Source organism: Dendropsophus ebraccatus, chromosome 8 (assembly GCF_027789765.1).
Source record: "Dendropsophus ebraccatus isolate aDenEbr1 chromosome 8, aDenEbr1.pat, whole genome shotgun sequence".
NCBI classification, from domain to species: Eukaryota; Metazoa; Chordata; class Amphibia; order Anura; family Hylidae; genus Dendropsophus; species Dendropsophus ebraccatus.
The window spans coordinates 40,783,634-40,810,134 of NC_091461.1; the positions used below are offsets into that span (position 1 = coordinate 40,783,634).

The 26,501-nt window shown below is 41.3% G+C and overlaps 1 protein-coding gene across 3 annotated transcripts in view; it reads right to left on the bottom strand.

Moving 5' to 3' along the window:
• The window catches only part of SH3PXD2A (SH3 and PX domains 2A), a 219,620-nt gene that overhangs the window by 74,245 nt on the left and 118,874 nt on the right, over positions 1–26,501 (bottom strand). For all 3 annotated transcript variants that reach the window (XM_069980239.1, XM_069980238.1, XM_069980240.1), the window contains one exon: positions 4,445–4,473. In XM_069980239.1, the coding sequence (XP_069836340.1) occupies positions 4,445–4,473 (29 nt within the window). The remainder of the gene's footprint in view (positions 1–4,444; positions 4,474–26,501) is intronic.

A 26,501-nucleotide genomic window follows, 5' to 3' on the forward strand; every position in this document is an offset into this window, starting at 1 on the left:
ATAAGTACTAGAAGATTTGAGATTTTTTAAATAGAAGAAAATTACAAATCAATAAAACTATCGGACACCAGGTGATTTGAAATAATTTTTTCCCCTTTAAGGGTCTTTATAACCTGAAATAATGAAGCAGTTTTGTGTGGGAAGCATAAAGCGTATAAAGCACCATTATAAAATGGTGTCTTCCAAGCAGTCCTAGGGCTGCCTCCATCTTCTCCAGACACCAGTAGCCAAAGGCCGAGCATTATGTAAATCTCTAGACTGATTACTTATAATTTAATTTAAAAAAATTAAGGTCTACTGAAAAAAAAAACATCTAAAAAGATTTAAGCCCTCTTAAAGGACTAGTCTGGGATTACAAAAGGTCTCCTTATAGCCTATTCACGTGAATGGGTAAATTGCAATACCAGACACAGCCCATGGACAAGAGTGATACAAGAGTGAAAACAACAGACACTCTTCATAATCCAGGATAGCTCTCGTTCACGACCATATTCCATGGGAAATCATAAAACTAATCCTAGATGCTGCCCCAATGGGCAAGAAATATTTTATAATCACATAAACCTATAGTGTGAATGAAGTCCATTACATTCTACCCAGATGGCTCATTTGTATTTGCACTACTTCTAATGCTAATACATATAAATCCTAAAACACTGCAAATATGCCTGTTCCGTCCTCCCGTCTTCTGTTCAGTCTCACTTCTCTAATCTCTTAGGGGTGATAAATTTTTCAAGATAACCACTTATCTCCTTCATACCATAACTGAAAGAGACAAGTGGAATAGTACAAAAAAACACTAAAAGAACAGAAACCTGAACGTGAGTGGTGTATAATAAATGGTAACCTCTGACCCAATGACACAATAACACTATACAGGTAATGTAGCTACACTAGTATGGATATTTAACAGTTCGGCTTAAGCTCAGTTTAGTGGATACTTCTGTACCATATGATTAATGCTGTAGGAGGAATTTACTACTATAGATGGGTTTTTACCAGGTGCGATTGGAGCAAAAGCCTGAAAATATCATCAGGAAAGGTAAGCAATTTAGATTAACCCCCTCCTGCACGCTACTATACTATAGATATAGGGCTCATTGCACTGACGCAGACGCTCTCCCTATGAATCACTACTCCCAACTCTGTTGTTTAACCCCCATAGATGGCAGTCAATAAGGAACACTGCACCCAAGGACTATAAATAAAGTCCCTTGGCTTTCTTTGACAGCTATACGCCAACCCTCCGTAAACTGATCTTGAGGGCGAATGATTATATGTGGCAGCTAGTGGTCTAATATAGACCTTAGGGGCCATATCTTAATGTTTGTTTGACCATGCTTTAGGCATATGGCTTGATCTCTCAACTCTATGGCATGTTTATGGCTCAAGTGTCAAAGAGACTATGCTGAGCTGCAGAATGCATCCTCCCTCCCCACCTACATAGGGTTTAGCTTCCAGCACTGATCCTTGTACATCAATCATGCAGGACAGGAAGGGAGCAGGCATGCATGTTCCAGCTTGGTACTGCCTCCTTGACACTTGAGCTCTGAGAATGACACAGAGCTGACAGATACCCTTTAAAGATGGCCACATACTTTAGCTACTTCAGCGACAGCTATCCTGTCCAACCCACTATACAGCAGCTCATTCAGTTTGAACAAGCATGTATGTGTTTTAATTGTGGAGATGGAAATAAGCTACTTCCACACTCTTCTAGTGGTGGCCTATCTACCTTCAGAACAATAATGATCAGGAAAGCGGAAATCTAATTGCCCGATCTCCCTCTCCCCAACTTCTGCCATCAGAAAAGAGTAGGGAAGCCCTCATACACATTAGATGGTAGGTTTGTCCGACTAAAATTGGCATGCTCGGATGACATTAAAGCGAATGTACCACTTGGTACATCACTTTATGTTTTTTACATTAACAGACTGGCACTGGTACGGCGGGCCTGCCCCCGACGATGACCGATGCTCGGGAACAGACCAGTGCAGTGTACAGGAACCAGGTGGCGGTTCAAAAAACCGCAGCATCCCTGTGCCAGTGCCAGTCTCTTAATGTAAAAAACACAAAGCGATGTACCTAGTGGTACAGTCGCTTTAAAGGCTATAGGCACCGCTGTATTCTTCTTATAATTATAATTGTATTTTTATTTTCAGAGCTGAAGCACAATTCAGAGGAAAAAATACGCTATGAATACCCCTTTAAAAAAGTTAATAGACAACATTGTTGTCTATTAGAATAAAAGAAACAAGGAGAAGTTATTCAGTTATATTTGCATTTAGCGCAGTTAGGCAAAAAGTCGCCAATGTAGTGCAACTACCTGATTTTTGATGATCTGTGCTTTGCTTGTCAAGTGGGCAGGACTTACTGGGGAGGGGGCAGGACTTAGTGGGGGGAGGGGGCTGCCCCCTCTCACACCAAATTTACTACAAAAGTATAATATTGTAGTGGAACTCTGACTGCCTGTAAGCCTTTTAATACAGCCAGCATGGCACTACTCAGGCAGGGATTTACTATAGACCAGCATATGAAATGCCGGTCCTAATAAACACATCCCAATATGCACATGTGGACTATGTAAAGACAAAACGAACTCCAATGGGATAAGAATGGTATTCACTGGAACATGCTTTGTATTGAAATAACTGCTATGCACAATAACATGCAAATGTATTGGCAATGAATCGTCTTAAAAAAAACAAAAACCTGAATAAATAAGGATCTATAACAGAGATGGGGAACCTTGGCTCTCCAGCTGTTACAAAACGACAACTCCCATCATGCCTGGAGAGTTATTGCTTTAGCTTAGGCTGTCCAGGCATGATGGGAGTTGTAGTTTTGCAACAGCTGGAGGGTCTAGGTTCCCTACCCCTGATCTATAGCATGAAAGTGTGAATAGAACTTATGATGTGGTTGTACAGTGCTGGGTCAGAAGTAGAGCCTTAAAGGACTATGAGGGTCCCAGTGTAGGGCCAGTAATGGTGTATCATTTCAGCATGTCATCACTTAATAAAGACGATAATTCTGATTAGTATCAGTGCTGGAGACCTGGAGACAAGGCGGACGAGATCCTAACATTATTAAGCAAATGCAGCTTCCTGCCAGTGCAGAAACCTCTCAGTAGAGCAGGTCAATGACTAATACAGGGATAACACAATAAAGTACCAAGCCAGCATACTCATAATTAAAATACTGCAAGGATGGGAGTAGCCTAGGGACCGGCAAAGTAAAATGTGAACTTTAGTCATGACAAGGAAGCTTTATGAGAAGGATGAAAAGATTTCCCATTAGCAATAGATAATATGCAGAGATCTGTAATTACAGAGTGAATGAGGATTCTTCTTTACAGACCGGTGAAAGTCAGTGCCACCGTCAAGGGGGTGACTCATAGGGATTCTTTAGCTGCCGCCTGGCAGTGACGCTGAGCTGCAGTCATACATCTCTTATTCAGAAGCCTAATTCTGTAGCTGTAGTAAATAAAGCTAACACATCTGCTGCTCCAGACTCTTAAAGGACACCGTACCAAAATTCATGGGGGGGGGGGAATCAACCATAGCGGTCTTTGTATTTCTGTAAGCTACCCATGATGTCTGTAACCTGACACACCCCCTATGGACGGCCACTTCTCTTCATATCAATAATGAAGGATGGATTTTAACAATAAATATAAGAACAGAAGACGTCCTCTTACTGCAAACTATAGAGCAGCTTCACAGCTGAGAGAGTCACATTATATCCCTTTACATACCAACTATTGATACTGATATTTCATCTATTCGGGTGAACAGAAGGAATATCAGTGAATCCACTGAAGACTGAGTGCTCCAATACACTAAGGAGATTAGGGATCAATAACCCTTTCCAATAAGTGGGTGCTGTAAATAATCTCTGGACACTGCAAAAAGGGCAAAAGTAGATGCACTCTCATCACATCCAAGAAAGCACTCTCCAAAACAGCCATCAATGCTATGGAAAGCCTGGAGAAGCAGAAATAATCTATTGCATGATATTCCTCTAAGGAAGAGGGTAAGAATTTTAAAAGCTTCCTCTGAAGTGAAGAGATATCATTTATATTATGGGAACAAATTACAAGTGCGGAGAAGAAATAAAAAGAAAATACTAATAAAGCAAGAAGGATAAATAAAGGTTGGAAAGAAGATAATCCCTATGGCAGGCCTGGATACAGTATATCCAACAAATAACCCTTAGAGGATGGTCGACATCACATCAAGAGCAGGAGAAGAGGGGGAATCCATCAGCAAGCTGAGATTCTGGGATAAGTTGAAGAATATGGTTTCTACTAGAATAAATCACGACCAGGGGACATATACAGCAGGACACCATACATTTGCATGCACTTGGCTTTACAGCTTTGGCAAATAGAACGCAAAATATTTCATGCAACAGGAGAGGAAATAATAGAAATGGATAGTCTTACCTGATTTACGCTTTGAAGAGCCATAATCCCTAAAAAAGAAACAGCAGCAAATAGACATTATTAGTCAGGTGGTTTAGGGGGGGCTTCAAAATGCAGGTGCCCCACCCATGCAGTGAAACAATCCTCTATCCCTGCTATAGCTGGAGGCTTGGGCTGGGAGAATCCTGACAGAGAGACGATTGACAGGACCAGAGCAGCATCTCTGCACTACAAACAGCTGCTGCAGCCAGCACTGAGAGGCAGAGGACCATGTGATGTGATGACAGAATGAACCATCCCTGATTGTACAGGGGAGCTTCCCCGGCCACTGCGAGATGCTTCAAGGGTTCTCCCTGCTCTGAGTACATCACAGTATTACTCTATAGGCAACCTGTACCTTCTACTACGCTGTGCATTCACCCAGAGCGCTCTCCATCTAGAATGTTCTCTGAATGGAGTAACTTATTAAAGGGATTCGCAATATTATATAACATTGGACTTGATGCAGTTCACAGATGTAACATTATTATTCCTAAAAGATATAGGATATGTATGTAGACATACATGAACATTTTCTGCCCGAATGCACAAAAATAAGTGAATGCACACTTCCCTTATTTTTGCAAAGCTCCGGTAGTTGTGTTTAGCTCTTTGTGCACATCTAGTGTAATAAGCTTATTCTAATTGTTCATACACACCTGATTTTGAAGAATGATTTGCTCTGTGTATTATATAACATTTCCTGCCCAGCCTAAAGTATGGCCCTTTAACACGTAACACTGATAGCAACGGTACCCCCTCTGCAGTCAGATTCCCCAGACATAAGACTTTTTATTTTACTCTTTTCTCCAGCAGTTATACAGCTCCACCACCGGGAGGCGCTAGAAATCACACATCATACAGGAAACAAGTACTGTCCAGCAAATTTTTTTTTATTAAGGTATTGCCTCCCAAAAGTTATACAAATCCCCAATATACACTTATTACGGGTAATGCACATAAGGTGCTTTTTTCCCTGCACTTACTACTGCATCAAGGTTTCACTTCCTGGATAACATTGGGATGTCACTTCCTGGATAAAATGGTGATGTCACGACCCGACACCCAGAGCTGTGGGGCTGTGGCTGCTGTAGAGGATGATGGCAGGGGGACACTAAGGGACACAGGGCACTGGAGGGACACTGACTATCCCCCTGCCATCATCCTCTCCAGCAGCCACAGCTCGCACAGCTCTGGGAGTCGGGTCGTGACATCACCATGTTATCTAGGAAGTGACATCACCATGTTATCCAGGAAGTGATATCACCATTTCATCCTGGAAGCCTTGATGCAGTAGTAAGTGCAGGGAAAAAAAATCACTTTATAAGCATTTCCCATAATAAGTGTATATTGGTAATTTGTATAACTTTTTTTGGGGGGGGGGGGCAATACAATACTTAAATAAAAATGTTCGCAGGACTTCTCCTTTAAATGATGAAGGCTTTATTAACACAACCTCCAGGGTAGGGAAACCCCCTCCAATGCCTTTCAGACTCACATGCCCTTATTCAACAGCTATAATGTGTTGGCTATTAGGCGTCCTCATTTCATGTTTTCTTTCTCCATCCCCGCGATAGCGATCTAAATAACGCTATCATCAATATACTTGAAAAGGTTCTGCTTGTTTCCTGTCTGACTCCAATGGTGGTCCAGTGAAACAGTATTTGTGTGTGCTCATGCATGCAGACATCATGGGAAAAAATAGACCCTCTCCCATCAATAAACCAGCAATAATTTGCGAGAAAAGGATCCTGGAATCCAAAATGTATCTTCTATTAGTGTCCCTCTGACAGTCTGGGAGACTAGACACGTATTCTATAGAATTAGAATGCTAAAAAAAGGGTTGTCCAATGAAGAAACCTATTTTCAGCTCTCTAGTAATGATCATATATTGATAATAAAGTCATTTTACTTCTTTTCTGTGGTCTCTCACACTTTACTTCTGCTCATGATGCAAACCGTCTGCTCCATTCTCTGTACTTCCTGTCTAGTTTACATTCTGAAATTGACTTCCTGTTCCTGCTGTACATGCTAGGTGGTATTTCAGCCCACTCTATCTCTTTCTTGACTATAACCCTGCCCACTACACCCATTTCTGCACTCATTTCCCAACTAGAGTGTACAACAGGATCAATTGGTCTGATTCAGTAGTGGGGAAAAATAAAGCAGACAGTTCTCATAAAGAACTAAAGGAAAGCATGAAAGGTGGTTATTTTTTATTTATTTTTTTAATCAGAAAACCTGTTTATTAAGTCATTTAGTCTTCTCGATGGGTACAGATCTGGTTGAATGCACAGCCATGAAAGTTCTCATTCCACTCGCCCACAATTTTTCACATTCTGCCTTTCAGAATGAGGTGTATAATTTGATCCATAGCACTAGATGCCTGTGAATTAACACCTTAATACATTACTTTAGTTAACCTTTACCGGAGGCAACAACTATAAACAGCATACATATTACAATGGAGCATGTAAACATGATTAATACACAAATAAAATCGCATTTATTCCCATTATTCCTAGCCACAGTTACAATCCACGCATTAAACCCCTTTAATATTAGCTGGTTGGTTTCTTAGTGTAACACGGCTAAGTCAGTGTATAGGAATGCCTGCTTCCCGAAAATGAGTCTAAACAAAAAAAAGGAGAACCAGATGTGCTGCTCAATTCAGTTTGTCACCCTCATTCCACTGAAAAAGCTGCATAGCCTACAATGGAGCAACCTGGATGGGGCGGATGATCCAGTATCACATGCTCGGCATCATTGGGAGGTTATCCCCTACTGCCTGGTTCGAGTTAACTGTAAAGTGTGTAAGGGGCACAGAGACCCACTGTGAACCAGTGTGTGCTAAGACACATCTGTTGCTCCTTTTGTTTTATCGATGGAAGAGAGAACAAAGTTTGCACAACATGCAGCATGACATAGTGTCCATTACCTTCTTTATTCACCCTATAGCTGAGTGTTTCTTGGCCTCTATCTACTCCTTGGAATAGAATAACATTCCTTTTGAACTAAAAAGAAGTTGCCTCAGATGTTACTGAAGCTCTCGGGGGTCTGTTTCGCATTTACATTTTCGGTGTCATAGCTGAGGGTGAGGTAACCTGACACAGGGGTTACATTTCATCATCGCTTTATTCAATAACTCCAGAACAATAGACCCCGCTTCTATTTATTGTTCAATCCGATAGAAACATTTGGGAGGATGGGAGTCTTGTTTTTTCACATAATATTTGCCTTCATTGAGGGTGGGTTCAGTTTTTGCTGACCTGAAGAACTCATGCCCATGGTGAATCATAGAGCAATAGATACATATATAATATTCTGATTATAATATCTATGATTCTAGAATATCTGATTGGAGGCAATGGTTGACCCTTCCAGTTTGTCTTTGCACATATTTATAGAGGGTTTATATCTGAAGGTTGTTTAAAGGGGTACTCCGGCGGGGGGGCATTTTTTTCCTGGGACCAGGGAGGAGGTGGCTGAGGGAAACGACGTCCACTCACCTCCCTGGTTCCAGCGGCGGTTCCCGCATCGCGGCGCTCCGGTCCCCGGAACCGGACCGCTTCCTGGTGTCTGATGCGGGCCCGAGACGTGACGTCTCAGGTCCGCTCAGCCAGTCAGTGACGGAGGCGGGATACGTTTCAAGTCCGCTCAGATCCCGCCTCTGTCACTGAGTGGCTGAGCAGACCCGAGACGTATCGTCTCGGGCCCGCGTCATACACCAGGAAGTGGCCGGGAACCGGGGACCGGAGCACCACAATGCGGGACCCGCCGCTGCAACTGGGGAGGTGAGTGGACGTTGTTTCCCTCAGCCACCTCCTCCCCAGTCCCAGGAAAAAAATGCCCAACCCGCCGGAGTACCCCTTTCAGGTTTAAAGATTTTACCCCCAAAAAGAGAGAGCTGTCAATAATTTAGTAGGACCGCCCACTTGACCACTTAGGGTCCTATTACACTGAGCCATTTTTAACGATTAACGATCGCAAACGAGATTGTTTATTGTTAACCTGAAATCGTTCACCATATTACACAGAACGATAATCGTTTGATAAAATCGTTATTACGATCATTATTGCTATAACTTATTCCTTCTAATCTCAGGAAAATAATGGGCAATGTGCTATTACACTGAACGATTAGTGAAAAAATGTGGAACTTGAGCGAAAGAACGTAGAATTACAGCGATTGATTAACAATAATTTTAGATTCAGATCTAAATCAACGATCACCGACATACGAACAATTTTTCGATCGTTGCCTACAATTACACAGAACGATTATGGTTTAAATTCGAACGATATAACGATTTTTCACACGATAATCGTCCCGTGTAATAGGGCCCTTAGCCTTAGGGAGAAGCACAGAGGAAGAGGAGCCCTGCAGCCTGGAAAAGTAATGTATTCCTCTTTTCATATAGTCAGCCTCGGCCACGCACCACTATTACACGCGGTCGGCGCCCGACGATTATATATCATATATACATTAACGATCAGCCGATGACAACGATCATCGGCTGATCGTTGTCTTTATTACATGGAGCGATAATCGGCAGGATAGGGCCGATTCAGACGATTATCGTTCCGTGTAATAGTACCCTAAACTTACCGACCTCAATGAAAAATTTATCTGAAAAATCTGTATTACTTTATTGTTCATGAGCCTAATTCGCCTTCTGTTCAGAGATGTAGAAAAAGGGAAATATGAGCACAATTCTTGAAAAAATGTGCAAACTGCAGAATTTCCAGCAAAAATGTGAAGAAAAGGGGCCCAGAGTTTCCAGTTAAGGGAGAGGGTCCCCCGGTGAGATGTAACAGTTGTTGGATGTGAGGGTCTGGAAAAAGACAGGAGCTTTCAGCAGAAATTCTTTCATCTTTTCCGCATCTTGCTAGACTCTGCTTGGGGATATCCCACTGCTCTGGTTGTATTTTTAAAAGGCTAGCGCTAGTAAAAAGAGGGAGTGCGCAGTGAACTCTGACGTAGGCTTCAGCTTTCATCTACGAGGAATAATGGTGATACATACGGAGCACATCTGAGATACAATGCCCTGCAATGAAACCATCTGTACATGGATTTATTAGCATGCACATGAGTTATATCACCCATAGCGATTCTTAGAGGAGATCGACTAGGTGGGGCCCCCTAAGACTCAGGCATGGAATGAAATTACTGGCTCCTGATGCTAAATCTTTAACATGGCCCCCTACTGCAGAGCATCATGTATAGAACCTCCAGCTATCCCTCTGCTCCAACACACTGTTTACAGTTGCAATCTAACGCACGGCATCCCTGGCCATAGGCCGTCACCACCCTGACCTCCCTTAGGGCCCTGTCTCTGAAGTGACAGGCTGCCATGGCCAGTGATTGGCTGAGCGCCTTGTGATTTAAAGGAGAAGTCTGGCCAGACCCATTTTTTAGCAAGTGCTGTGGATGGGGAAGATAAAAGAAATAACATGCTCCCCAACTCCAGCGCTGGTGGCCACACATCGCCGATCTGGTACATGTCCGCTTCCTGGCTTGAGCAGGGACCCTGGTCACAACCCGGGTCCCTGCTCAGACCAGGAATTGACCAGGTACCCGGAGACCGGAGTGGCAGTATGCAGACACCAGCGCTGGAGCGGGGGAGGTAAGAGCATGTTATTTCTTCTATCCTCCCCATCCCCAGTACTTGCTAAAAAAAAGGATCTGGCCAGACTTCTACTTTAAAGTCTCTTAAAGGAGAAGTCTGGCAAAAAAATGTATTTAAGTATTGTATTGCCCCCCAAAAGTTATACAAATCACCAATATACACTTATTACGGGAAATGCTTATAAAGTGCTTTTTTCCCTGGACTTACTACTGCATTAAGGGTTCACTTCCTGGATAACATGGAGATGTCACGACTTCCAGAGCTGTGCGGGCTGTGGCTGCTGGAGAGGATGATGGCAGGGGGATGCTCAGTGTCCCTCCAGTGCCCTGTGTCCCTCAGTGTCCCCCTGCCATCATCCTCTCCAGCAGCCACAGCTCACACAGCTCTGGGAGTCGGGTCGTGACATCACCATTTTTTCCAGGAAGTGAAGCCTTGATGTAGTAGTAAGTGCAGGGAAAAAAGCATTTTATAAGCATTTCCCATAATAAGTGTATATTGGTGATTTTGGGGGGCGATACAATACTTTATAAAAAAATTTCACTGGACTTCTCCTTTAACCCCTAGACGACCCTGGACGTAGGGTTACGTCATGGAAGTCTGTCCCCAGACAACCGATAATGTAACTCTACGTCCTGGGTGTTTCTCCCGCTATGAAGCGCTCTCCGGAGCGAAGCGCGCTTCATAGGAGGTGGGGGCCGGCTGCAGTGAGCATCCGGGACCTCACCGGTAATGACACGCTGCAGCGATCGCGCTGACGCGTGTCATTAACCCCTTAAACGCCCCTTAAGCGGCGCAACCGCGGCGTTTAAGTGTAAGTGACAGGGGGTGTCCCCTGTCACTTACCGATCGGGACCCCCGCAGTGTGACTGCGGGGGGCCCGATCGTTGAAACGGACTGCCGGAGGTCTCTCATCTGCCTCCGTGCGGTCCGATCGGCGATCTGCTACACTGAGCCTGCACAGGCAGGCTCAATGAGCAGATCGCCGATAACACTGATCAATGCTATGCCTATGGCATAGCAATGATCAGTGTAAAAATCAAACTAGTGAATGTAAAAGTCCCCCAAAGGGACTTCAAATGTGTAAAAAAAAAAAAGTTCAAAACACTATTACACTACCCCAAAACCCCTCCCCCAATAAAAGTTGAAATCACCCCCCTTTCCCATTATATAAATAAAACATATAAAAATAAATAAATAGATAAACATATAATATACCGTAGCGTGCGTAATTGTCCGATCTATTAAAATATAACAAGCGTCATTGTGATCGGTAAACGGCGTACACGAAAAGAGGGAAAAAAGTGCGCAGATTAGCGATTTTATGTTACATTATATATTTAAAAAAATCAATAAAAAGTGATCAAAACGTCCGATCTTCACAAATATGGTATTTATAAAAACTAGAGATCATGGCGGAAAAAATGACACCCCATACAGCCCCGTAGGTGAAAAAATAAAACCGTTATAAGCGTCACAATAGGCCCATTTTATTAATATTTAATTGCCAAAAAAAAGGATTTCATAAAAAAAATACATATATAACATTAGAGAATCTGTGTAACCTGCATATGGTTGTGTTCGGACTGACCTATAGAGTAATATTATCATGTCGCTGTTACCATATAGTGCATTACGTAGACACAGGAACCCCCCAAACGTTACCATATTGCATTCTTTTTTACGATTTCACCAATTTATATCTTCATAAATAATATATTTGGAATTCCATCATACATGTTATGGCAAAATGAAAGACGCCATTACATAGTACAACTATTCCTGTAACAAACAAGACCTTACATGGCTTGTAGATAGAAAACTGAGAGTGCTACAGCTCTTAGAAGGGGAGGAGGGAAAAACGGAAACACTAAGATCAAAATTTGCGCGGTCCACTGGGTCATTTTGGGCCTGGTCCTCAAAGGGTTAAGAGGCTGTCTCTGAAGTTCCACCGGCGGTTGCGGGCAGAAGCCAGGAAGATACCATGGAGTGGGCAGAAGCACCGGAGAGCACAGAGAGGTATGTATGAACTTCATTATTTTCTTTACACATTCATCAGCCATGCATCACTATTACTTGTAGTGATACGCAGTCGGTGGTCGATGATTTTTCGTCAGGACCAAAAGACACGATCAGTCGATGATCATTGCCTTTATTACACAGAGCAATAATCTGCTGATTTGGCGGATTATTACTCCATGTAATAGGGCCCCTAGTAGCCATCTCCTAGAGCTCTGCAGCAGGTGTTCTAGTCCATTGCATGACAATTTACTTTTTCTTTCCAACTTTTAAAAAGAAATCTGGTATATATTATCCCTATTATATGAAGATTTCACAAAACGTACCTGCAATAAGACCAACAAAGCCAAGGACTCTCTATCATATCTTGGCAGTTTTGGAGGGTCCTCAAGTTTGAATTACGTGTGACTTCATGGGTCAAATATGCAAGAATTACACAATGACTATTTACACACAGAGGTAGAATGTAAGATTTTAAGGGAAAACTAGAAACTGTAAAATATCTATATACAGGATTATTTAAGCGGAGATAGTGATATCTGTAGCTACAGGCACAAGGCCTGCAGCAGCTGTCATCCTGTGGTCCCATAATTGCTTGTTCCACAGATCAGTTTTGTCATAAAGGACATGGTGGAGATTCATCAATTTATTTACACCGGTTTTAATTCAAGTTAAAAATCATAAGTTAAAGGGGTACTCCAGAGAGAAACATTTTTTCAAATCAACTCAGAAAGTTATACAGATTTGTAAATTACTTCCATTTTAAAATCTCCAGTAGTCCAGTACTTCTCAGCTGCTGTATGTTTTGCAGGACATTGTGAATTCTCCTTAGTCTCACACAGTGCTCTCTGCTGCCACCTCTGTCTGTGACAGAAACTGTCCAGAGCAAGAGCAAATCCCCAAAGAAAGCTGCTCCTGGTCTGGACAGTGCCTGACATGGACAGAGCTGGAAGCAGAGAGCACTGTGTCGGACTGGAAAGATTACACCACTTCCTGCAGGACATGCAGCAGCTGATAAGTACTGGAAGACTTGAGATTTTTTAAAAGAAGTCATTTATAAATCTGTATAACTTTCTGATACCTTGATTTGAAACATTTTTTCCCTCTCTCCAGAATACTCCTTTAGCTGGGTTCACACTATGTATATTTGAGGCTGTATTTGGTCCTCATGTCAGGTCCTCATAGCAACCAAAACCAGGAGTGGATTGAAAACACAGAAAGGATCTGTTCACACAATGTTGAAATTGAGTGGATGGCCGCCATATAACAGTAAATAACGGCCATTATTTCAATACCACAGCAGTTGTTTTAAAATAACAGCAAATATTTGCCATTAAATGATGGCCATCCACTCAATTACAACATTATGTGAACAGAGCCTTTCTGTGTTTTCAATCCACTCCTGGTTTTGGTTGCTATACAGCCTCACAAATACAGCCTCAAATATACATAGTGTGAACCTAGCCTATAATTACTATGATTCTATTTTTCTACTTTTTCATACGTAGGCCCTAAAGAGATTCTGGTAATATAGTGTATCGTCCAGCACGCTATAGACTGATGTGGGATCTGCCAGTCAAATGCAATCACATTCAAGTTTCATTGACTGTAGACCACTTTTTGGCTTAAATTAAATATGTGAGGGATTTCTATAAAAATATTTTAAAAACTTGGTAAAAAAAAGTGGTTGAGCAGGATGTGCAAGTATAGAATCCATTCATCCATTCAATCGCTTTATTCCAGATTGCAGATCCAGTCATTACAATGAAATAAGACTCTGTATATTGAAATAACATTAGGATGTTAGAAGACGCTGCCAGACACATTATTTCTCTCTGCCATTTACTAAATTGATAACATGATTTATACGATTCTAGAGACAGACTGCACCCACCAACTATGCCAGAAGTTTCATTAGGGATGAAACTGAATACCTGGCTATGGAGGATAGAACACCAGCATTATCTTACAGCTTTGCCAAGTTTTATTAAATGATGTGCCCTAAATATAGAGAAGCACAAGAGGGCAGAATGCTACTATGGTTTCCTATATATTATGCTCAGATTAATCTTTATGTGCTGGAATCAGTGTGAATGTTCTAGTGCGGATCAGAGCATGGATAAAACTGATGTGTGGATGAAGCCTTATTCATTTAGGTCAGATGTCACCAGCCACCGCTAGGGGCAGCAAATTGCATAATGTTTTGTTATTGACTTCAACATATACACAATTGAAATAAGCTCCTCAGCTCCCCCTAGTGGTGGCTGTCAGCAGTCATAATTATATTTATGGGAATTTTGGAACCCTGTATCAGAAAAATCAAGCTCCAACCACCTTAAAGTGTCACTGTCGTGAATTTTTTTTTTTGCAGAAATCAATAGTCCAGGCGATTTTAAGAAACTTTGTAATTGGGTTTATTATCCGAAAAATGCATTTTTATCATGAAAAAGCAGTTTGAAGCTCTCCCCCCTGTCTTCATTGTTCTCCTATGGAGAGAGCTAAAGAAAAGACCAAAACAGGACAACAAAGAGTTAATCTACAAATCCCTCATGGGATATCTCCTGTGACAGTCACCAGTGACCTCTCTGAGCTCAGATTACAGCTGTCACCCAGCTCCGTGCCTGTAATCCTCTGTTATCTGCTTTCTGCTGCCGGCTAACTCCCTCCTTCCTCCTCCCCCCTCCCCTCTCCCTAGAGCAGACAGGGGACGTCTCCTGCAACAAGTCACAATTTTCAGATTTTTCAGAGTGGATGAAAAAGAGGAAGGAGGGGGGGACCTGGGAAAAGGCTTTTTACATGCAGATAATGGCAGATTTGGCTAATAAACCCAATTACAAAGTTTCTTAAAATCGCCTGGACTATTGATTTCTGCAAAAAAAAAAAAATACGACAGTGACTCTTTAAGGATATATAAAGATGTGAACCAGCACACTAAAAGGGAGCTATGTGAATAAAATAAATGGGGGATATTAATTCAACGTTTTTGTGTGTGTAGGCTTATTCATAAGTAAAAGAAATAAAAGTATACAAGGTGGATGGTATCGCAGACCATTGAAGCACAAGTGTGATCACCCTTGCAGGTAGTCACTCAGCTTTTTGCAGCCCCTGAATAGAATCAGTGTCAGTATAGCAAGCATTTTCAGATCCTCCAATATCATTAACTAAAGGAGACAGAATAGACTGGTGATAAGAACCTATTGGGGTGATACATTTCAGTCCACATACACCAGTACTGTGAAATATTCTCTTGGGGTGCACAATGGGATGGGAAGCTCACATTCCAACATCATAAATGGAGGCATTTTCTAGATCCTAAAACTCTATGTAATGACGTATTCCAGAATCTGTATTGACAATGGATATAAAATCTGGAATGGTTCTTGCAGCTTCCTTTCCTTTGAAGACAAAATATGTCCAGTAGCTTCATATTCAGATAAGACACAACAGTCTCTTTGACGTCCTACAACATGATGGAAATATGCTATCAGGAATCATTAGAAGGCTTGTGTCTCCATGAATGTCCCGATTGTCAGGAATCCGAGACCTTCTCACCAGAAACCATTAATGAGAAGTCTTTGACCAAATCCCATAAAGAGATCTGTGTGGACGCCACGTCGCCGGGTCATAAACATATTTCATAAAGAAGTCAAGAACAGACATTCAACTTGTCAGCAGTAAATTAACATATTGAATGAATACACTCTATCTATCTATCTATCTATCTATCTATCTATCTATCTATCTATCTATGTCATATCTATCTATGTCATATCTCTCTCTATTTATCTATCTACAGTATCTATCTATTATCTATCTCCAATCTATTATCTATCTATCTATCTATCTATCTATCTATCTATCTATCTATCTGTCTGTCTGTCTGTCTATCTATCTATCTATCTCCTATCTATCTATCTATCTATCTATCTGTCTGTCTGTCTGTCTGTCTGTCTGTCTGTCTATCTATCTATCTATCTATCTATCTATCTATCTATGTCATATCTATCTCTCTCTCTGTCTCCTATCTATCTATCTATCTATCTATCTATCTATCTATCTCCTATCTATCATCTATCTATCTATCTATCTATCTATCTCCTATCTATCTATCTATCTATCTCCTATCTATCTATCTATCTATCTATCTATCTATCTCCTATCTATCTATCTATCTATCTATCTATCTATCTATCTATCTATCTCTCTCTCTCTCTATCTTCTATCTATCTATCTATCTATCTATGTCATATCTATCTCCTATCTATCTATCTATCTATCTATCTATCTATCTATCTATCTATCTCCTATCTATCTATCTATCTATCTATCTATCTATCTATCTATCTATCTATCTACCTATCTATCTATGATACAAATTTAACATATTCCACAAAGCAGTTCATTTCCATCAGTCCTTGTCCTAAATGGTCGACAGTATAAGGTGCATGGGGACCTCCAGACTCTCCACCGAGAGATAATCATTTTGTCTGTGAAGAGAAAGGTCAGGTGAGATAGATTTTCACTGTCCAACTCTATTGTTCTAGGAGGGATAAGCCACCACTTGAGCTGTCTGGCTGCGGTTTACCTCTCCACATAAAGGAAAAATGAATATATAGACGAAGAGGACAGGTTGTGGCTGGCCTTGTATGTCATGGCCAACAATTTAAATTGAAAAGTTATCTACGGAGAAAAGAGGGGTCAGACATCTCTGGTGGCAGTTTATCTCTCTGAGAACAAAACGGTTGGGATGTTGGGTATGTTGGAGGTGAGCTGGAAGTTCACCATACACATCCCAGTTGGCGAAAATCGCTGAAGGTGGTGATTGTAAAGTCTATGGGGATCATATCTATGCCCAATATTTATCACAGTGCTTTTTTTTTTTTTAGCAAATCTGAGCCTATGTGCTTTACCTGTCCAAACCACAAGCCTGAAAACCGCATCACAAAACCGTGGCAGGTAATATTGCTTTGTGCACAGTATGCTCTTCATTATCTTAGAGCACCTCTTCAATGGGCACAATGTAATACTCTGTTTTTCCTGTGGTGGCGCTGCGGGGAAATGAAACACTTGCTGCTGGGTTCTTACATGGATTCCAGATGATCGCTGGGGTTTATTCAAACTTGGGACTCTAGTGGTACAAAAAGAAGCCTGCTAGCCACTGAGCCACCGAAACACTTCTAACAATGATGGATACCTCTCATGAGTCACAAGGCTCCAGCATGCACACATAAGGTGAAACCAGGACTCGGTATAAGGTTGTGTAAGGCTAGCAGCGTGCAACTTCATAGCACAGCGAGGAGAAAGGATTTCACAAAGTTTAAAGCCCAAAGAGGTCAGATTACAAATCACCCCCATGTGTATTCCACCTATGAGAAATCTCCGGTGAGGTTAATGCGGATCTTCCCCTCAATTAGGTAAAAGCTTTCTCAGGCCTTAAATTACCATCTATAATAGAGCGTGGAGGCTGGATCCGTGACAGGACCCACATTATTCTCAATAATGGTGTTAGGAGGAGATTTCATTATTCTGCCGATTAGATTGCACTTGTTGTTTCTTAGTAAAGACAAGAAGCGACAAAAACAACAAGAACGCCACTATATAAGGACCTTATTATTATTATTACATGTGCTATTATTTATTATAGGACTGGTGACCACCTGGTAAGTGCCTGCTTATGGTCCTTTTACACAGAACGATTATCGTTCGATTTTGCACGATAACAATCAAATTCGAACGATAATCGTACGTGTAAACGCTGCGAACGATCAAGCGACGAGCGAGAAATTGTTCATTTTGATCTTTCAGCAAGTTTCAAATCGTCATTGGTCGTTCGCAAAAAAAATCGCAGATTGTTCTGTGTAAACAGTCTTTCACCGATTTAACCTTTGTGCGAGATAGGCTTAAGAGATCACAAAACGATCGCAAAGCGATTTTTCCATACGATATATCGTTCCGTCTATATAAAAAAAATTTGTTACTTCGAAATTGTTAATCGTACGATCAGGCGAATTATCACTCTGTGTAAAAGTACCATTACACCATAGCTTTCCACGTCCAGATTGGCTGCTGTGTAATAAGTTTACAGGGAGAGAGATACCCAGGTGTAGCTGGGAGGCAGTTGGTGCAGAAGTCATGGGCACAGTTCAGGTTGGGGGCAAGGGGCGTCTGTTCTCAGTCACAGTATCTGTCTGGCATATATACAAATCACGAGCTGGGCTAGCACACTTCCAAATCAGTGATCTGTATGTGTTTCAGGGTCATTACTACAGACATCAGCTGATGAGCACTTACAGGTATAAAGAAATCTGAGGTCACTCGTATAAATCAGAGAGAAGATCCTGACCAAGGTCTGATTCTGCCTCCAGCAGTCCTCCCAGTCAGTGATGTGACCTAACATCTGTGTGTCTGCCTGCTCGGTATTACGGCTGCCTTCCTTCTGGACCTGGCAGATCATGAATATATATATATATATATATATATATATATATATAAAGTTAGTTAGTTAAGGAATATTTAATAACAATTAACCTAATTTCTTTTTCATCCATTAGAAATTTTCTACCGTTTAGCTGCTACTCAGAAAGAACATAAATCTGTCAGACTTTCTGCTTTTTCAGTGTTAGGCTATGTTTACACAACGTTTTATCAGCTCTGTTTAAAAAAATGGATGTCATTTAGCAGTCTGGCCTCCCCTTAGTGCAATAACTGGTGTTTGCACATTATTCTAGTTTGGGGTTACTAATTGGCCTTTGGGTGCATCTTAATTAAAAAGTCCCTTGAATTTAGTAGTTAAAACGGAGAAAGAACGGTGACAAAAGAAAAACTGTGTGTGAACAACTAACAAAAAAACGTCCGTTGTTTGCAAAAGACATCCAAAAATCATGATCATGTTCATTATTTTGAAGTCCGTGGTAAAAACGTTCATTGTTCAATGCATTGTGTGCATTGGACGTCCGTCTTCCCATTGACTTTAATGCATTGCCATTGCAGTCAGTTAAATCGCAGTAAAAACTGATGTTTTTTAAAATATCAAAATTGTCCGCCTTTTCTTTATTTTTGATGTTGTGTGAACATAGCCTTAGACATAACAGCAGGGGGATGGAGGGTTTACACACCAGCTCAGGTAGAGGGGGGACCACGGAGGACAATGCACACAGGCTGGAGAGATTGTGTAATTCAGAGATTTAGATGGAAGCAAGTAAAAATAACAGGTGTTGCCTCACTATACACCAAAATTCATATAGTAAAACATGCACAGGTAGTGAGACAAGACAAAAAAAATGTGAAATAACCCACTACAAGTCAACTGCAGAATATGTAGGTTTAAGCTGGAACCACTAGATGGCGCCATCTGACTATAACTACAGAGAACAAAAGCTGGGACTGAGTCCAGAGATCTTGTGTTTTTGAATGAGAATAGAGAAATATTTATAGTAATTATAGTTTATCACAGTGGGATACAATGTCATACAATAGGAAGAAAACAAACCATACAAACCATAGCAAACACAATACATACACAGCATTTACACCATAATATTTATCCTACATAAAACAAATACTAATGGTCTCTGTAGATCATAAGATTATGAAGCCATGTCTTTCACTAACAATGGGACATTGTGTGTTTCAAGCTGAATTATACTGAATCTAGGTCTTGTATATTTATATAAAATATATGTAACACCACCATTAAAATGACATCAGAATCCTTCTAGCCCCCTACTGGCTAACCAATGTGGAATATAAGTAAGGGTGGCACCGTCTATTTCCTAGACCAATGTTGTAAATCCAGAAAGAGGTGACTAGTGGAAGGTAATAACATAGGTACCATGATCAGTCACTGCCCATTGTACAGGTGTATAGGGGCATAATAGAGAATATTGTGTATACAGTATGGCTTAAGTTTTATATGTGCACAATAAAGGACCTGCCTATACATGCACAACTACTGATACTATTACAGATGCATTATCAATGCCCCTCCTACAGAGGCACTACCACTAATGCTATTATACATGCATCATCCATTACACTCCTACAGAGGCACTACCACTGATTTTATTATACATGCATCATCCATTCCACTCCTACAGAGGCACTACCACTGATGCTATTATACATGCACCATCCATTACACTCCTACAGAGGCACTACCACTGATGCTATTATACATGCATCATCCATTACACTCCTACAGAGGCACTACCACTGATGCTATTATACATGCACCATCCATTACACTCCTACAGAGGCACTACCACTGATGCTATTATACATGCATCATCCATTACACTCCTACAGAGGCACTACCACTAATGCTATTATACATGCATCTTCCATTACACTGTTACAGAGGCACTACCACTGATGCTATTATGCATGCATCATCCATTACACTGTTACAGAGGCACTACCACTGATGCTATTATGCATGCATCTTCCATTACACTGTTACAGAGGCACTACCACTGATGCTATTAAACATGTATCATCCATTACACTCCTACAGAGGCACTACCACTGATTTTATTATACATGCATCATCCATTCCACTCCTACAGAGGCACTACCACTGATGCTATTATACATGCATCATCCATTACACTCCTACAGAGGCACTACCACTAATGCTATTATACATGCATCTTTCATTACACTCCTACAGAGGCACAACTACTGATGCTATTATACATGCATCTTCCATTACACTCCTACAGAGGCACAACTACTGATGCTATTATACATGCATCTTCCATTACACTGTTACAGAGGTACTACCACTAATGCTATTATACATGCATCTTCCATTACACTGTTACAGAGGCACAACTACTGATGCTATTATACATGCATCTTCCATTACACTGTTACAGAGGCACTACCACTAATGCTATTATACATGCATCTTCCATTACACTCCTACAGAGGCACTACCACTAATGCTATTATACATGCCTCATCCATTACACTGTTACAGAGGCACTACTACTGATGCTATTATACATGCATCTTCCATTACACTGTTACAGAGGCACTACCACTGATGCTATTATACATGCCTCATCCATTACACTGTTACAGAGGCACTACTACTGATGCTATTATACATGCATCTTCCATTACACTGTTACAGAGGCACTACTACTGATGCTATTATACATGCATCTTCCATTACACTGTTACAGAGGCACTACCACTGATGCTATTATACATGCCTCATCCATTACACTGTTACAGAGGCACTACCACTAATGCTATTATGCGTGCATTATCATTGACGCTCCTACAGAAGCACTACCCCTTGATGCTATTATACATACATTATCACTGACGCTCCTACAGAGGCACTAGTACAGATGCTATTATAGATGCATTATCATTGACACTGCTACAAAGTCACTACTACTGATGCCAATATAGATGCATTATCATTGACCCTCCTACAGAGGCATTTTATTAATGCAACAATCCATGCTGTTACACATGACAATTACTGATGCTAGATGCTAGTGTATGTGCACTATGTTTGGTATTCGAACTATGGCAGACAAAGGTAAAAAAAAAATGTGTCAATTCCCATATATATGATTCTGGTTATGGCCCACCCAGTATATACATACACACAATACATAAATAAATGAATACACCTGCACATTAGTAAGCTGCAGCTCTATGTTTTTAGAGCCAGCCCAACAATCATTAACCGGCTTTAATATCCAGGCAGGAGTCATTTACTTTTCCCATTTTATCTTCCTAAGAAAACTTTGGTCCAAAAGGCTCTATTTATAAATCTTTAAAGATAAGAGTAGAAGTGGCTGGGAGAAGGAAATGACATAAGAGAGGTTCATTTCCTCGATTACCAGCAAACTGAGCGGAATTTATTTGAAGGAAACAGTGAATACTGAAGGGACTGGAGCCAATGCTCAGAAAGCTCCTTACAAAAAAAGATGTGGCTCATAGCAATAAAGCTCCAGAAAAAGATGCCGTGACTAATACCCATACTAAACCTGGGTCATGTTTGGTACTAAGAAAAACATCTAAAAATTTGCACACAATTTTTTATAGTTTCCAGAAATTCTTCAGGAGATATAGGAACATCCACTGTCCCTATTTTTTACATAAACTTTTAAAGGGGTTGAATCATCTTATTTGTTCTGTGCAGTAGATTTACTGTTTAGCTGAACACAGTGAGCTGCTGCTGCAGGGACCTGTTGCTGATCATGTGTTTTTCCCTGCAATGCCTCCTGCTGGGGAAATGTTGTATTATATCCATAATAAAGGAAGTATGTAAGGGTCCATTTACACAGAAAGATTATCTGACAGATTATCTGCCAAGGATTTGAAGTCAAAGCCAGAAACGGATTTGAAAAGAGGAGAAATCTCAGGCTTTCCTTTATGACCTGATCTCTGTTTATAGTCTGTTTCTGGCTTTGGCTTCAAATCTTTGGCAGATAATCTGTCAGATTATCTTTCTGTGTAAATGGACCTTTAATAAGCTGGGGCCCCTTCTCCATTATGCTTAGCGGTCTCTAATTCTCTCCATTCCAGGGATGGCACTAGAGCTGAGCTATGTGCCAGTAGTGCACACACAGGACTTCCTCCCTTTGTTGCTTGTTCAATCACAGAACAGCACATACTTCTCTCTACTTCGCCATGACATAGTGCTAGTAAGAGTGCATTGAACAGGCGAGCACTGTGCTAGACTGATGATTTACATAGTACACAACTCTAGGTATATGAAGGGAGATGTGGATATTGATGCACTGACTTTGCAAGAAATTAAGGAAACAGCAGCGGCACAGAACGGAGGGAGTTACACTAATCTGCAGACTACAGGGAGGGGAAGGGGGGTATTAGATACAGGAGGCAGAAATTGCCAACTGCTGCTGAGATGAGGGAGACACCTTGATTTTCCCTGCATAGACAGGACCCTCCTGAGAATAGACCAATCTTACAGTTACATAATCTTTCTCTCCCCCCTCTCCAACACAAAGCACATGCTAAGCAACAGGCCCAATTCCTGTATTTTGCCTCTCTCTTTCTGTTACTAGAGACAAAGTTCCCTTAATAACAGACAGTGAGTGGACAGATGGCAGGGAAGGGAGACACCTAGTGGTCAAGACGAGCTTTTTTTTTCCTTAAGTAAGGAGTCATGTTGTACTAATGGATAAAAAATACAGAAAGGTTAGTAATCACATAGGAAACGCATAGAGGGAAGTTGTTTGACATAAGAGTGATCCTATAAACTAAATGCCAGCAGCCATGTAAATACAATCCAGAACTGAGTCCAGTTGGGAGTTAGCAGGGAACCTTTTACAGGCAGGGTCTGTGTAGATAAATTCATGGCAGATGCCCCCGCAGAGCCGATGATCACCTTGAAATTGAGCGTTAAATCTACAGCAATAATTCCTTTGGTGTTGATTTCAGATACGACCTCTAATCCTTTTAAAGTCAGGCGTTTTAAAGTGCTCAGGCCAAAGAGGTTAACTGGAAGGACAGGCATCAGGCAGAGAGTCTTAAGGGAATTAACCGAGGGCACCGAAGTCAGGGATGACCAATATTAACTCATTCATATAAAAGCATCGGTTTTAGCAAATGACAAGGTCAAAAGACTGGTGCCTCTTGCCTAATAGAAGACGTTTGGTATCAGTAGATGGTTTTATACCTTGAAAGCAGACACATTTTTCTTTATATAAAAACAATAACTCCCAACATTCCGGTAGTCGGGACATACTGGGAGTTGTAGTTTTGCAACAGCAGAAGAGACACGGCTTCTAATAATGGCTGCAACAGTGTGACCCACCTACTGTTCACTGGTGGCGTTAACTTGAGCAGGATGCCAGGACAGTTCTCTGGCATTAGGGATGCATTAAACCTAGAAGATCACCCCACCTTACTATACTACAAGCAATGGAAGGGATTGGGAAGAACAAGTGGCAGGCTCTTACATCCTGGTATGGAGTGTGTAGCGGATGTAGTATTGGGCAGATGGCGCCCATAGATGTAATATAAGACCATGGTGAGTAATAGTCACTGTTTGTTAGTGGATCTCCACCTTGGCCAATAGATGGGGGTCACCAGCAGGGGATACCCTCTATGATGTCCAAATATCCTTATAGCCATTCACTTTTAAAGGGGTACTCCAGAGGAAAAAATGTTTTTAAATCAAATGATGTCAGAAAGTCATACACATTTGTAAATGATTTCTATTTAAAAATCTCTAGTCTTCCCATCCTTATCAGTTGCTGTATGTCCTACAGGAAGTGTTGTATTTTTTCCAGTCTGACACAGTGCTCTCTGCTGCCACCTCTGTCCATGTCAGGAACCATCCAGAGGAGGAGAGGTTTTCCTATAGGGATTTTCTACTGCTTTGGACAGTTCCGGTCCCGGACAGAGGTGGCAGCAGAGAGCACTATGTCAGACTAAAAAGAATACACCACTTCCTGCAGGGCATGCAGCAGCTGATTAGTACAGGAAGACTAGAAGCTTTTAAGTAATGGAAGTAATTTACAAATCTGTATAACTTTCTGGCACCAATTAATTTTTTTACCCTTTTAACAAACATTAAAATGAAGACTTTCTCCAGTCGATATTCCCTCCAATCATATAACAAGAAATTCCAGACATACCCCCCTTTAAATGATCTCCATGATGTGCAGTAGCTTTTAGGCTCCCCAGGTGCATCATCACTTAACTTCAGGAACAGGACGCATTTTGAAGACATTTATTTTAACCAGATGAAAACTGAAAGTGCTATAAAAGCCTTTAAAAGCTGAAATGGCACAATAAACATTTGGAAATAGACAGTGCCAGAAAGTTATAAGAGTTGAACGGTGGCCAGTGTGACCCACCAGGATTAGATATTGCACTTATGTGATGTGCAAGGCTGGAGTGGAAAGCAATGCTCCACCACCTACTTTGATTTCCCTGAGCTGTCTTTCTTTCCACGTTCATTGCGGCTCTTGGCAAGCGTGGCCCTACTTAGCACCCAGGAATGGAGAGTGGTGTCCCAGAACACAGTGGAGGCAGATTATAGTCATAGTTACCATTCACAACAAAGAAAAAAATGCCTTCAACCAGCTGTGCATGGAAAGTGGGAGGAAAGGTGAGAGATTTAGGCTCTGGCAAGGTTTCTATGTACTGTGCGAACGCCATGGACATATATATATATATCAAGTGGCTATATATATATATATATATATATATATATATATATATATATATATCAGGCGGTGTAACACTTGCCCATAGGCATTTATAACATAGTCCCCGATGAGATTATTTCTAGAAGTCTGTCTGGGAAATACGTGCCGTCCCCCCCACCTCCCAGATGTACATCACTAAATAACACCTAATGTAGTATGCTGACTGGTAGGGAACTCCATGTTCCTGTCTTGTGATCTGTATTTTATAACAGTCACTTGCCTGCAAATCTGTATTTTACCCCAGATATCTGATCACAGAATTTGTACTTTTTCACCAGTACTTAGCAGGGCTGATGGGAGCCATTGATGCTGTGGGGGGTCAGATTTTCCAAGGCCAATGAGATCCATGTATGTATACATAAAACCAATATTATGCCCCAAGATTGCCGGGAACACCCTGTGCAGGTGTTTTCCTGACTTCCAGAAATGCCTAAATCTACACAAACCATACCCCTGTTACAGTCAAGTTTGTGAGACTGTCCTGGCAAAATTTGCACCATTACCTAGTAAGGGTCTACTGCAATTCAAAACAGATTGACTCAACATCTGTTCATTGGTTGGGTCTGGTATTGCGGCCCAGCTCTGTTACAGTGCATAAGTTAAGCTGCAACACCACAAAGTAAGCAGCAATGTTTATTTTTTTATTTAGACCTGTAATATCCCTTAAAGGAGAACTCTGGGCTGGGATGAATTTTGGCAGAGCGCTGGGGAGGATGAAAGAAGTAACATGCTCTCATACTCCTCGCTCCACCGCTGGTGCCAGTATCCCTGAGCTTTAGTCCCCCGGTCCCGGCTGCTTCTGCGTTTTACTCTAAATGGAATCTGTCATGATGAAAATACTAATCTAATCTATCGGCATAATTTTAAGAAAAGGCTTTATATTTTAAGAAAAGGCCCTATTACACGGAGCAATAATTCTCCGAATCCGGACCTAAAATCAACGGCCGCCTAATACAAGTAGCAATGTGCGGCTGACAGCTTGGTGCTGGCCAGTGATTGGCTGAGTGGCCCGTCAGCTCAAAGGCTGCTCTGAAGCTACAGCAGCGGTGCCAGGAGTGCAAGCAGAGGGCAGGAGAAGACCAGGAGCGTGGATAGGAAATGTATAACAGTTTAGGCCAAGGGCTGTACAGACATCGTTAACGATGTCTGTGCAACCCTTGCTAAACAATCATCGAGCCGTGTAAT